The sequence below is a fragment of the Meriones unguiculatus genome, chromosome 12 (genome assembly GCF_030254825.1).
Source record: "Meriones unguiculatus strain TT.TT164.6M chromosome 12, Bangor_MerUng_6.1, whole genome shotgun sequence".
NCBI classification, from domain to species: Eukaryota; Metazoa; Chordata; class Mammalia; order Rodentia; family Muridae; genus Meriones; species Meriones unguiculatus.
In genome coordinates, this window is record NC_083360.1 from 62,401,389 (window position 1) to 62,414,215 (window position 12,827).

The 12,827-nt window shown below is 41.8% G+C and overlaps 1 protein-coding gene across 16 annotated transcripts in view; it reads right to left on the reverse strand.

Annotated features, from left to right (window-relative positions):
* Positions 1–12,827, reverse strand: part of Frem1 (FRAS1 related extracellular matrix 1) — a 160,659-nt gene that overhangs the window by 110,391 nt on the left and 37,441 nt on the right. For 15 of the 16 annotated variants that reach the window (XR_009585142.1, XR_009585140.1, XR_009585141.1 and 12 more), the window contains 5 exons: positions 9,277–9,600; positions 7,919–8,027; positions 5,417–5,548; positions 1,949–2,293; positions 993–1,135 (listed from right to left, as the gene is read on the reverse strand). Coding sequence is in view for 10 of the 16 variants with exons in the window: in XM_060365784.1 (XP_060221767.1) it covers positions 993–1,135; positions 1,949–2,293; positions 5,417–5,548; positions 7,919–8,027; positions 9,277–9,600 (1,053 nt within the window). In the remaining 6 variants the exon portion in view is untranslated. The remainder of the gene's footprint in view (positions 1–992; positions 1,136–1,948; positions 2,294–5,416; positions 5,549–7,918; positions 8,028–9,276; positions 9,601–12,827) is intronic. The other variant, XM_060365786.1, reaches the window with a different exon arrangement.

Below are 12,827 nucleotides of genomic sequence, written 5' to 3' on the forward strand. Positions count from 1 at the left end.
CAAAGCCATTCTTTCAGACCCTCCCCTCCAGGATGTCCATGTCAGCACACAGGTGTACAACTTGGGTTTTTGCACAGTGGCTAATATCCATGGCTGTAGCACCCCATTGATCCATTACAGCAACGAGTATTAGCCTTAAGTTTTCTTTCTTGGGTAGGTGTGAGATTTGCCTGCGTCCATGCATGTGCTACCTTTGAAGACAGCAGGTATAAAACAGCCAGCAGCAGTATCATAGAAAGTCCATGATCACTTCATTTCAATTGCTCCTTTTGAAATCTAACCCATCTTCCTCATCACCATTTTCATGCAGAGTGCACACTTTCCACAGTTGTCTATGCTACACTGATCCCAGCTTTTACAATTTCCATGTGGTAACGTTTGCTCATCTTATTCCTGCTCACTGGGGACTTAAATTATATCTTCTAGAACCAGTCAGATCTGAGATCTTAAAAACAACAAATCAATCCATTTATTTTGTGAGTATTTACCAGGTGCTTCGTATTTGCGCAGTAGCCTGTCCTTGCCACCACAATAGCTATACCAGAGCTTCCTAACAGGAAGCTTTTTTCTATCACTTGCTTGAAAAATAAGTAAAGAGGAATGAAAGTTGATTAGTTAATGTCAAGAACAGGAGGAAAACTCAAGAGGTCTCACTCTCGACTGCAATTTAAACACTAGCTTTAAAAAAAAGTCTTCTAGGGTGTTGAGAAGCAAGCAAATTTGTGAGGCTGTCTATGTATATATTATGGCTAAGTAACCTTAGAAACAGTTACCATGTAGACACTTGAAAAGCGCTTTAGGAAAGTGTGGACATAGTCTGGTGGGGAGGGAGGGGGTGACACACGCCACATGCTTATTTTTGCCTAATTCGTTGCTTCTCAAACTTTGAATCTCGAAACCCATTTTCATGTACTTTTTATTTAATAACATCTCTTAGAGCTGATACTGGCATCTGAAGAGAAGAGGGAAGAGGCTCTGAAATGGTCTCTCACCTGTGGTACTGAGAGGTTTGGGGGTTCATGGCTGTCCCACAGGACAAACTCAAAAGAATCTTCAAAGATTTCTCCACCAAAATGACGATAGTAAATGATTCCATTGAACAGGTCTCTCTGAAGGAAGCCAGGGACAGGATACCCTAATGGGCCACAAAATACCACACAATTTTAGGTACTGGGACACAATGAAACTGGGCTTACCATTCAATGTCTTCTCTGCCTAGTATGTTGTACATAGCTGAGACTTTACACTAAATGTTTTTGACAAAAGTTACAGCAGCATTTAAAATTGCACGATCTCAATGTGGAGATTAACAATGGGAAAATATTTCTAAGGAATAGATTTTATTCCAGATATACAAAGGACCACTACTTATTTGATCCACATTGTCAAACTACTGACACCCACATGTAAGCAAATATATTAATGAAATTATTTGAGTAGCTCTTTAGAATAAACCAAATATCTCCCTTCAGACTTATTTATTCTACTGCTTTTCTTGGCTGACTTAACTTTTAGTAGCATGATAGTTATCTTGAGGCTTAGCACCAGAACTTGGTAGATGCATAAACTTAGGCGGTTGGTTGACAATATAAGCCTTAAGCTTCTATTATATAACACGGAAAAATTATAAAATAAATTACATGTATAATTATAAAATAATATTTTGCTTCCTAATTGTCTACCCTTGCACAAATCTGACCATAATACACGTGCCTGTAATCGCCAGCACTCAATGAGGCAAAGGTAGGCATATCTCTGTGAATGTGAGGTTAGCCTGTTCTACAACATGAGTTCAGGACTGTCAAAACTATACAGAGAAACCCTGTCTCAAAAAAAAAGGAAAAGAAAAAGGAAAGAAAGAAAGAAAGAAAGAAAGAAAGAAAGAAAGAAAGAAAGAAAGAAAGAAAGAAAGATTCCATTCAAGCTATCTTACCTGCCCAGAACTCACCTATCAGTCCTGGCCCTGGCTTCTTCATGATCTCCCCAGCCTGTGGGGACTTGGTGATATTAAAGAAGATGTAGTCATCACTGGAGTCCATGTCTGAAGCTCTCAGCATGGACCCTTGGATCAGGACGGTCTGCCCCTCTTCCAGTTCAATAGCAACATTGGTTATGAGGAACGGGGGACTATCATCTTTCGGCAGGATATTGATGGGAAACTTGTGATGGCTGCTGTGCTGGCCATCAAATATTCTGAAAGCCACAAAGTCTTTGGTGGTGTCGCTGTCATCATGATGATAGCGTACAACTCCAGCCTGAAGGTCAGCCACAGTGAAGAGAAATCCTTTACCCTCTGGTGGAGAGAGCAGAGATGGTACTGGGTGATTCAAGGGAGGGAGCAGAGGCAGAGGCTGAGGAAGGGACAGCTACAGGACGGTGGGCTACAGACAGTAGCAGCAACACAGATGCCCCTAAGCTCATCACAGGGTTACGCTCCATAAACCATCATGAAACAGAAATGTTCTAAATCAAATGCATACGAGGTAGTCCCGATGACACCCTTAAAAACGTAAAACCAAACATAAGTCAAGGACAGTCTTTAGAGCGTGCAGCTTCCTGAGCTCTAGGATGCTGCACCTGATGCTGAATACTGGCTCGCCCACTGGCCACCTGTGTGGCCCTGAGACAAGAATTTGAGACTCTGGGAAACAGGAAAATAATAAGTTTATAGTTCATTTGAGGTGTCAACTAAGACATACCAGACAGTTATGGACCTAAGACAAAAATGCAGAGAAATGGTGAGTACTCCATCTGCCTGCCTGCCTGTCTATGTATCTTTGTATCCATCTATCTATCTATCTATCTATCTATCTATCTATCTATCTATCTATCTTTATCTTTATCTCTCACTGAGCCATCTTCTCACTCCAAAAATTTGTGGGCCTTTGTACTCTTAGACTCTTACATTTCTGATGGTCTCCCCACCTTGTTTCCCAGGACTTTGACCTTGAACTGGACCGAGAATTATGTCATCAGCTACCTGAGTTCTAAAGCCTTGGCCTAGGAATAAATCACTAGATGGACTTTTTTAGACATAAAGAAAATAATTCTTTTCAGAAACATGTCATGACGCTTCCTAGTCTCTATAGATAAACACACCCACACATACAGTCCCCATAATAAATCACCTTTATATATTTGTATGCATCCTGTTGCTTTTGTTGCTCTGGCAAGTCCTGCCAAACATAAATAGATACAAATACATATATGGGTGCAGATATGTTGTGGCATCATGAGAGGACTTGAACAACAGTAAGCCTCTGATAAGTATGAGTTAACTCTCAGGTCACTGTCACGACACGGCAGCAAGCTAGGGAAGCTGCCTTTCCAACCAGCAGCATCAGCACCAAATGGAAGACAATTGCAAATGGAATTTCTTGGCCTCTGCCCTGAGCCTACATAATCTGAAATTCTGGATATTGGACTCAACAACCTACTAAGCCCCACCCAGAGGATGAGTGCATGCTAAATAGTTTGAGAACCAGAGCTAGAGCCTTAATGTCAAGCAGAAGTAAAAATCACATTAGTTACTTCCTAAGTGTGTAGCCTTAATCAAGAGGAGTCTTTAAAATCACAGGCTGTCCACTTGTAAATAAGAGCATTAATAACACTTCATAAAGGTGAGACAAGGGAAATGAGATAAAGCATATAGAATGGTTGGCCCAGTCTCTGACACAGAGTAAAGGGTTAATAACTGTTAGTACTATTTTCTCCCCTCTCTGACTTCAGGGCACCGATGTCATGGGCTACCATCCCAATTTCCACTTCCGCACTACAGTTTCATTTTCTGCACAGACTATTACAACAGAAATGCAAGTAGTTGCACTAGGCTTCTAAAAAACTTGTTAAGGACCGCAGACTTAGATGGTGTGACTTCTTTTTTGTCCCTTCTATCTTTTTCCAGCTCAAAGGCACAAAGAAAGTAACACTGATTATGAAGGCACTGGAAGAGCAAGGCTCTTGATTAGACCGTGGTCCTAACTGGCCACACCCAGGTTTAAACTGTCTCCCATTGTCTTGGCATTAGGCAGAACTTACCGTAATTTGTTATCTTTTTAGTTCTGAATTCTCCAATTACAAATGACGATAAGCAAAAGTTTTCACTTTTCTTTATAGTTAAGCGAACTAAGAGGATAATTGAGTTAAATATTCTTAGCGCATTAAAGGAACAAACTTTGACCATGACATGATCACTGCTCTTATGAGGACTCTTACCTTCTTATTTATCATCCTTTTGTTTATAAATGCATGTCTTTTTAAACTATGGCAACTGATAACAACAATAACATCATTATTATTGAAGCATTTTAAAAGGGTTTTTTTTCTCCTGTTTTCCAGTATGTTATTTTTGAAACAGAGAAATATTTTGCCCTCTAACTGGGGACAATATTATGCAAACCTGAAGTGTGAGTAATGAGCCAAACATAAAACACAGTTCCCAAGTGATGTGGGCATTTGGCACAGAGTTGATTTTCACATCTCCACATCTTCCCACTATGATCATTTCAGTTGGAAAGTCATCCAAGAAGTAACATAAATATCCTGTTAAATGTGGCCTGCCTGCATGTGTATGTGCCTGAGCACGTGTGTGCATTTGCATGTATGCATGTGTGTATGTGTGATTATGTGGGTGAGCATCCTCACACTGGGTGTCTGGGGGTGCACATGCCTGAGGTCAATCCCAACTGTCATTTCTCAGGAACCCTCCATCTTTTTGAAAAAAGATTTTCTTTAATGTTATGTAGATGAGTGTTTGCTTGCACGTATGTACATGTCTGGTGCCTGTGGAAGAGGGAGCCAGCAGCCCCCGAAGCTGAAGTTAAGGATGGCTCTGGGCTTCCAAGTGGATGTTGATAATTGAAACCAGACCTCCTGGAAGAGCGCCACTGCTTATAACCACTGAGCCACCTCTCTAACCTCTTCCATCTTGTTTTTGTGGTTGTTTTGATTTTATGTCTTTATTTTTATTGTTTGAATGTTTTTGCTGCGTGCATATCTGCTCGCTACAAGTGTGTCTTGCCCCTGTAGCAGTCGGTAGTGGGCATCAGAACCCTCTAGCAGGAATTACAGGCAGTGAGAGCCACTGTATGGGTGCTGGGAATCAAACCTGGTCCTCCTCAAGAGCAGCCAGTACTCTTAACCACTGAGCCATCTCTTCAGCCCCTTCTATTTGTCTGTCACTGAAATATGGAGCGCATGGATTTGGCTAAGCTGGTTGACTAGGAAGCCCCAGTGCGGGGATTAAAAGCACGCCCTGCCACATGAAACTTTTACGCAGATCTGGGGAGTGAGCTCAGTTGTTCACACTTGCACATTAAGTATATTACCAGCTGAGTTACCTCTCTAGTCCCGTGATTTGGTTTTGAAGAAAATAGTCCCTAGGTTCAATTTTGGGTTGAATGGGTAGATCATTCACCTCTTACTGTAAGCCTTCCATGCTGCAGCCCACCAATGGTGACCAACTGCACCGCACCAATGTCATCATTGTCAACAATCTGAAACTGTTCCCAAGTGATGGGCCGAGACTGCCCCTCCAGGAGATTCAAACCTATAAGAAAATACAGAAACATGTCCTATACAATTCTGTGCATCCAACACATCTGTTTAAGGTTAATGAGTTTTCACTTATGAACCTATCTGAACGTTGTATCTTCAAATGCTTTTCATGAAACTTGACTACCACTTGTGTTTTTAGGGAACCTTGCTCTAATTTCAATGTGACAATGGATTCCTTAAGATGCATTCTTAAGAACCATGATGATGCCTGAAACTAAAAACTAAAGGAAAGAGCCAAAATCAGGCTCACAGTGATCCTTGGTTTGAATGAGTCCATGGGGAACTTGTCAAAGATGAAACCTTAGGTTTAGGTGGACAACAGTGAGAAGGGGTTTTACATATGACTTCTGAAAGCATACATATATATAGTACTTCAATACCCTTATACAGAGCTACTGTACCTGGCCGTGTTTACGGATGTTAAATGTAGAGTGCTTGGCACTCTGCAAAATAGAAGTACATTCATTTAAACTCTAGTTGGAGATGAATTTATGCAACTAAAGGAATGAAATAGACTCTCCTCATACTTATGCCAGAGGAAGTCTATCGACTTTCACTCACTGGTAATAGGAAAATACAGACTCTGAAGCCATGTATCACCATCAAACATTCTTATCTCTCAGTAGAACTGATAATCAACAAACAGCTCACACTTTCTTCATTTACCTCAAACTATTCTCAGATGCAAATAGCTGCATCTGCTTCATAGAGACACCAGAACAACAGAGTGATCCATACATCAAACTGAGAATTTGTGAGCAGCTCAGCCATGTCTCCTGCTGCAGCTTGGACTGTGGATCATCATCAAAAGGTGCACATCTTTGGTCTTGAGAGAGTGTTTATAAGAGGCTTGGGGGCAGATGTTTAAGTCACGGTGAGCATGCCCTTGGAGGTGATGTGGAATTCAGCCACTTCCTTTCCCTCTGCCTTGTTGCTTCTTGGCAGTGAGGTGAGCAGCTTTGCTTCTCCACAAGCTCCTGCCATGATGTGCTGTTTCACTACGGCCCCAGAGTGACAGGGCCAATCATGAACTGGACTTTCTAGAACTGTGCTAACCTATACTCTTTATAAGTTGGTTGTCTTGGGTATTTGTTACAGAGACACACAATGCTTGCTCTTCCTTGTCAGCATACGGTCAACACATGATCTAACTCAGGGTCTGTTTCCTGAGGAAATTGGGCTAAGACATCTATGACTGTAAGAAAAAAAAATAGAAAGGAAGAAGTGAAAAGAGGGAGTAAAAGAGAGAAAGAGATGAAAGGAGAGCTAAAAAGGAAGGGATGCGGCCAGGAAGAATGGACATAAAAGAAAAACAGGTATATGTAACTGTTCTTCATGGCTGCTGAGAAGCCTCCAGGGTTCTTGGGGTGGTGCTGGGACATGTGTACATACACATGTCATCATGGGATACATCAGGGGAGCATCCAAGAAGACTATAAGTCAATCAGCACATTGAAATGCTGACAGCATTTACAACTATATTATCTATAGTAGAAAATGAATAGTTATTCTTCTATCTAATATATTCTCTAACTTTCCAATAATAACAGTTACCAAGTTCATAATAACTAAAAACTCGTTTTTAAAAGGATTGTAATGCCTGCTACTTCCTGATGCATCTGAGGATCGTGTATCATAGAGATGATTCCACCATTTCGCAAGAACACAGTAGCCCTGATACTCAACTTTCATTGGCCAGTTCCTTCATTGCTCTCATTATCCTTCAAAAATCCAGTATTATAAGCCTAAGCTGAGATTCGGGATCAGCCATGAATATGTTCTTCTTTACACAACCTACAGCACTACTTGAAAGCATGTTTTGAATATCATTGATGATATTACTGAAAAAGAGAAAGGCCATTCGCATTCTACACTTGCATCTGATCTAAATCACATTCCCAGTTTACTTGGAATTGAGTGGCAGTGTAAAGACGTTCTCTTTTCTTTTTCTTTCTTTTCTTTTTTAAACTGCTTAGCTTAACCTCTTATTTCCTTATTTTGGTTTCCATGCAACCCAACAAAAAACAAGACAATGGATTCCAGGCTGCACCTTGCTCATAGCCCTCTGCAAAAATCTGAGTTGGATGCATTCTCTACACTCAGTCAAATAAAGCAGCCACTTTATTTCTCCATTCATTTGTAAGGGGCCACTTTTATGGTCTCTCTCCCAAAGCAGAAATATAACCCGAGGATTCAAGGATGCTGGATTTCAATTTCTCACCAGCTACTAGGAAAAACCAGAACAGAGATAACTGCTGTTCTTGTTCTGCCTTGGTTTCTATGACCTCGTGGATGAAATGGAATAAAAGGATTTTTCTTGACCCATCCACCTCCTTGTGTTTTCCTCAGGACTACATCACACCTGTATTCCATGACACCCGGGGAGCATTCGTGTCTGCTGTTCTGATGGAGATGTGGACTGTGATGGGGGCACTCTTCTCAAAGAAGAAGTCGTAGGCCTCCAGCTCCATCTGGAATCAAACAAATTTGCATGAGCCCCACAGACAAACTTAGGCTTAAAGTTCCATCATACACACACACACACACACACACACACACACACACACTCACTCATGAAGCAATAATGGGTTCAGGTTTAATTCTATTTTTAAAATTAATTTTACAACCAATTGAGATAAATGATATTACATAAATCACCCCTTTTAAGTACACATAAATTCACATCTATGTGAACGTCACTGCTTTTCCATTACACCAAAGGTCTTCATGCCTGTTACTATGCTTTCTCCTTACAACCGGCACACCCGAGTGTCCATATCTGCTCCACGTCTGTTGTCCTCTCTAGATACCTCACTTAACGGAAAATTTTGCTGTTTTTAGTGTGGGGCTATTATGAACTATTTCACTAAAACATTCATGTGAAAAGGATGTTATTTTATTATAGGAAGTAACATTTTTCTTAGGTCACTCATGTCATTTCTAGGTACTGTATTTGGTTGTTTTTAAATCTTTAATTGATCATGATTGTACATGTTTTTAGGGTATAGTACCTCACGCAGTCATATATGCCTACACACTGTACCCTAATCAGATCAGGGTAATCAGCATATCTATACTATCATCTCTTATATGTATTATTTCCCTATGTAAAGAACATACAAATTCTTTCTACTAGCTATTTTGAAACATGCACTTTAGTGTTATTATTTGTTCATTATTTTTATATAACAAACATATTTTATATAACAAATATATATTTTTGTATGTATGTAAGAATGTGGTATATGTAGAATACTTACATTTAAGAGGCATAAGTCTGAGTGTGCACAAGGCCAGAGGAAGAGGCCTATTAGAGGATGGATGTTTTGTATCCTGTCTATCTGCCTTATTCTCCTGGGAAAGGCTCTCTTACTGAACCTGTAGTTAGGCTTAGTAGCCAGCAGTCCCCTGCCTCCACCCTCCACATGCCCATCAGGAATATAATCCCAATGTGGTCTTCGGATTTCTCTGGACAACTGAGAGCTACAGCCAGATGCATTCTGCCTAGATTTCAACATGGCAGCCATGGGCTGGAATTGACGATGCTGCACCAGTGTCTCTTCAGGCAACGCTGAGCTATATCGAACTGCGACTTACAGAATTCACGTCTCCTCTGCGAAACTGAGTATACTAGCAAGCCCCAAGGGCTAATGGAAGCAGACTTTCAAATCTGTATTTGAAATCCACCAGGCTGGGCGCTCTTCTTCCCCTCCTTCTTACCTTGTAATGCCTCCTCTCAGGATAGCTGCCGTTTGGTGGCTGGTAGGCGACTTGCATGCCACTGAGATCCTCCCAGGTGAATGAAGAGATGGCTCTGGTATGATCCAGCAGGTGGGTCACGTAGCCCTGTAGTGGGGCCTTAGTGACGTTGAACACCAATAAGGGTTTTGGCGTCTCATCCTCCTCACAGTCCAGAACCGAAGTTGTCAGGGGGGTCAGTATGAACTGGTCCACCTCCAGAACAAACATGGCCATGAACGCAGCCCTTGGGGGCTGGTTAGGAATGCCAACTCTGATATAAACAGGCAACCACGCACTCTCTGACTTTTGAAGGAGAGAGAAAATAAAAAGCAAAGAATGAGATGAAGATGTGCTGTGCGTGGCTCGTGGCATGATACGCCCTGAAGCTGCAGACCAGAGGATGCCCCAGCTGTGGGCACCAGCTACATGTTAGGATCACCTGCTGACCACCAGAAACTATTTTCAGATGTTCGCTTAATTATTCCAAGGAGAAAATTAGAAAGTTGACACTTTAGAGCTCCCCAGGGACTCCAAAGCAGACAAAAGGTTTGGAATGGAGCCGCTACTTTGATATCAGAAAGAACTATGTGTGTGATTATATCTTTAAAATTATATATTTATTTTAGAGTGCGAATGTGTATGTGTGAGGACATGCATCACTTTCATGTCAGATCCCACGGCGGTCAGAAAAGGATATCGGGTCCCCTGGAACTGGAGGTATAGGTTGGTTTGAGCCACAGTGTGAGTGCTGGGAACCAAATCCAGGTTCTCTGCAAGAACAGTGGTTGTTCTTAACTCCTGAACCGTCTCTCCAGCCCTGTGATAGTCTCTTCAGTATTTGTTATTTGTATGATGTTAGACAGGTTCGTAATTCCTAAATCCCATGCTCCTATCACCTACAAGTGAAAACACTAGACTCCTATGTATTAAATGAAACTGTGACAGTAGAGCATCAGGCATCTGGCACAGACACTACTAACTCCTTGGGCCATGTGGTTTCAAAGAGGGCAGAGAAAGCTGGGGAAAAGGCTCTTCGTGCCTGTGTACTTACGCAACCGAAGGAGGACTATCCATTTGCCTAACGGAACAAGGAAACAAGAGACCCCTCAAACTAGAAATTCATCCTCCCCAAAGGAGGACGCCACAGTGAGAGACCTTCTGCACTCACAGAAGGGCACCATGGCGTCCGAGGTGTCTGTTAGGGGCACGAGCAGGAGGAAGCCTGAGAGCAGGAAACCTTTCTGTTTTGGGACTGACATGACCCACTGTTGAGAGAAGCAGGTTCAATGACCCAAGTCACATTTGTCCCACACACCTAAACTCTGGGGTAGGGAAAGGATGTTCAAGTTCTTCTTCACTTTATCTTCACTTTAGCTGAAAGAGTAAACTTATCTTGAAGTTCACAAAAATGAATACATTCATAAAAATGTACATAGTTACTAGTTCTCAAAATCAGTACTTTTTAATGAAAACAACTTGACCAGAAATCTGTCACAGAATTTTGAGACCCATTAAAACAAGTTTAACGAGGAAAAAAAAAAATTTAAGAATAAATAAATAGATAATTAAGAGACATCAGATCTCAAGAGTAAGAAAGATGCTGTAGTCAAAATGTATGTGAGTCTGTTGGTTCCAGACTCTGGACTACTCTCGTTCACTAGAGGAATATGAAAATCTCAAGAGAGATGAGAGATTTATCTGGAAAGAAGGGTGCTGTGCCGACTCCCAGCCCTCCGAACCCATGAAGGTTGAGGCTGGTGTGATGCCATGTCTCTTATCTCAGGTATCAAGAGAGAATGCTCTTTTAGAGTCCTCCAGGTAGAGCATGCAGAGGACTGCTTCAGAGCCCACCTTGAAGGAAGCTACATTACAAGAATCAGAATAATGGCAGCTAATCCTCATTTAATCCTTGGGAGTCCAGAATTTCCATTTATAAGTGGGAAGACCCTGAGACTTGAGAGCTAGAGATCTTGTTTAGATTCAACCTTTCCTTTTGTATGTCAGCAAATGACATGTGACTGCTCCCATGCTATATGGGGCAGAGGACTGCTTTGGGGCCATCCTGGATCTTGAATTATGGAGACCATCCTTCAGAGGCCAAAAGTCTAACAGCATTAAACTGGAGAAATAAATCATAGTCTACTGGCTGCAGAAAAATTGCAGGTGGTAGCTCAGGCTAGATGGAAGGGAACCCTTCATCCCTTCTAAGACAGAGGGAGAGGCTCTAAGACAGAGATTCCCAGAGAGATCAGGAAGTTGTCCCTGGGACAAGAAAGCAGCTTAAAACATCTGCCAAGCTCAGAGAGCATGGAATCATATTCTATCAGTTCCTGAGCAAGTAAGACCTTTCTTCCCAGTACCCTTTCCTCTCAATGCTCCAGCCCAAGCACCGGCCAAAGGTTCAGCAAGTAGCCAGCAACATCTGGAAGAAGAGACACTCAAAAGAGAATCAGAAACTTGCATGCAAATAGTGGGAACTAGAAAAGATCATCCTGAGTGAGGTATCTCAGAAGCAGAAAGACACACATGGTATATACTCACTCATAAGTAGATATTAGACATATAATATAGGACAATAATACTAAAATCTGTACACCTAAAGAAGCTAAGCAAGAAGGAGGACTCTGGGTAAGATGATCAATCTTCATTCAGAAAGGCAAACAGGATAGACATTGGAAGAGGGAGAAAACAGAACAGGACAGGAGCATACCATAGATGGTCTCTGAAAGAGTCTACCCTGCAGGGTATCAAAGTAGATGTGGAGACTCATAGCCAAACTTTGGGCAGAGTGCAGGAAATCTTTTGAAAGAAAGGGGAGATGAAAGACCTGGAGAGGATAGGAGCTCCTCAAGGAGAGGAAAAAAAATATCTGGGCCCAGGGATCTTTTCTGAGACTGATACACCAACCAAGGGCCATACATGGAGAAAACCTAGAACACCTGCACAGATGTAGCCCATGGCAGCTCAGTGTCCAAGTGGTAGGTACCCTAGTAATGGGAACAGGGACTGTTCTCTGACATAAATCCAGTGGCTGGCTCTTTGATCACCTCCTCCTGATCAGGGAGCAGCCTTACCAGAGGAAGACAATGCAGCCAGTCCTGATGAGACCTGATAGACTAGAGTCAGATGGAAGGAGGAGTGTACTGGGGGAGGGGCATGGGTGGAGAAGAAGGAGGGAGGATATGGTTGGGAAGGGATGAGGGAGGGGGTACAGTTGGAATACAAAGTGAATAAACTGTAATTAATAAGAAAATTAATTAAAAAAAAAGAGAATTAGAGAAGATAGCCCTCTTTCCCCCTACAGCATACTGACAAGGAAGAGAGACAGTCTGTGGTACCCCCAGGACAAAAGTGACTGTCCATGAAGTGTCACTGGAAAGGAACAATAAAGGTAAGTGTGGTTTTAAAGGGCTGGGCCTGAATATTGAGACCAAGTAAGTGTAGAGTTAAACCTAAGTAAATGTAGTATTTGAAATGTCAAAAGAGCAGGCAGGGGGGATACAAACACCAATAGTTCTGTCTTACTTAAA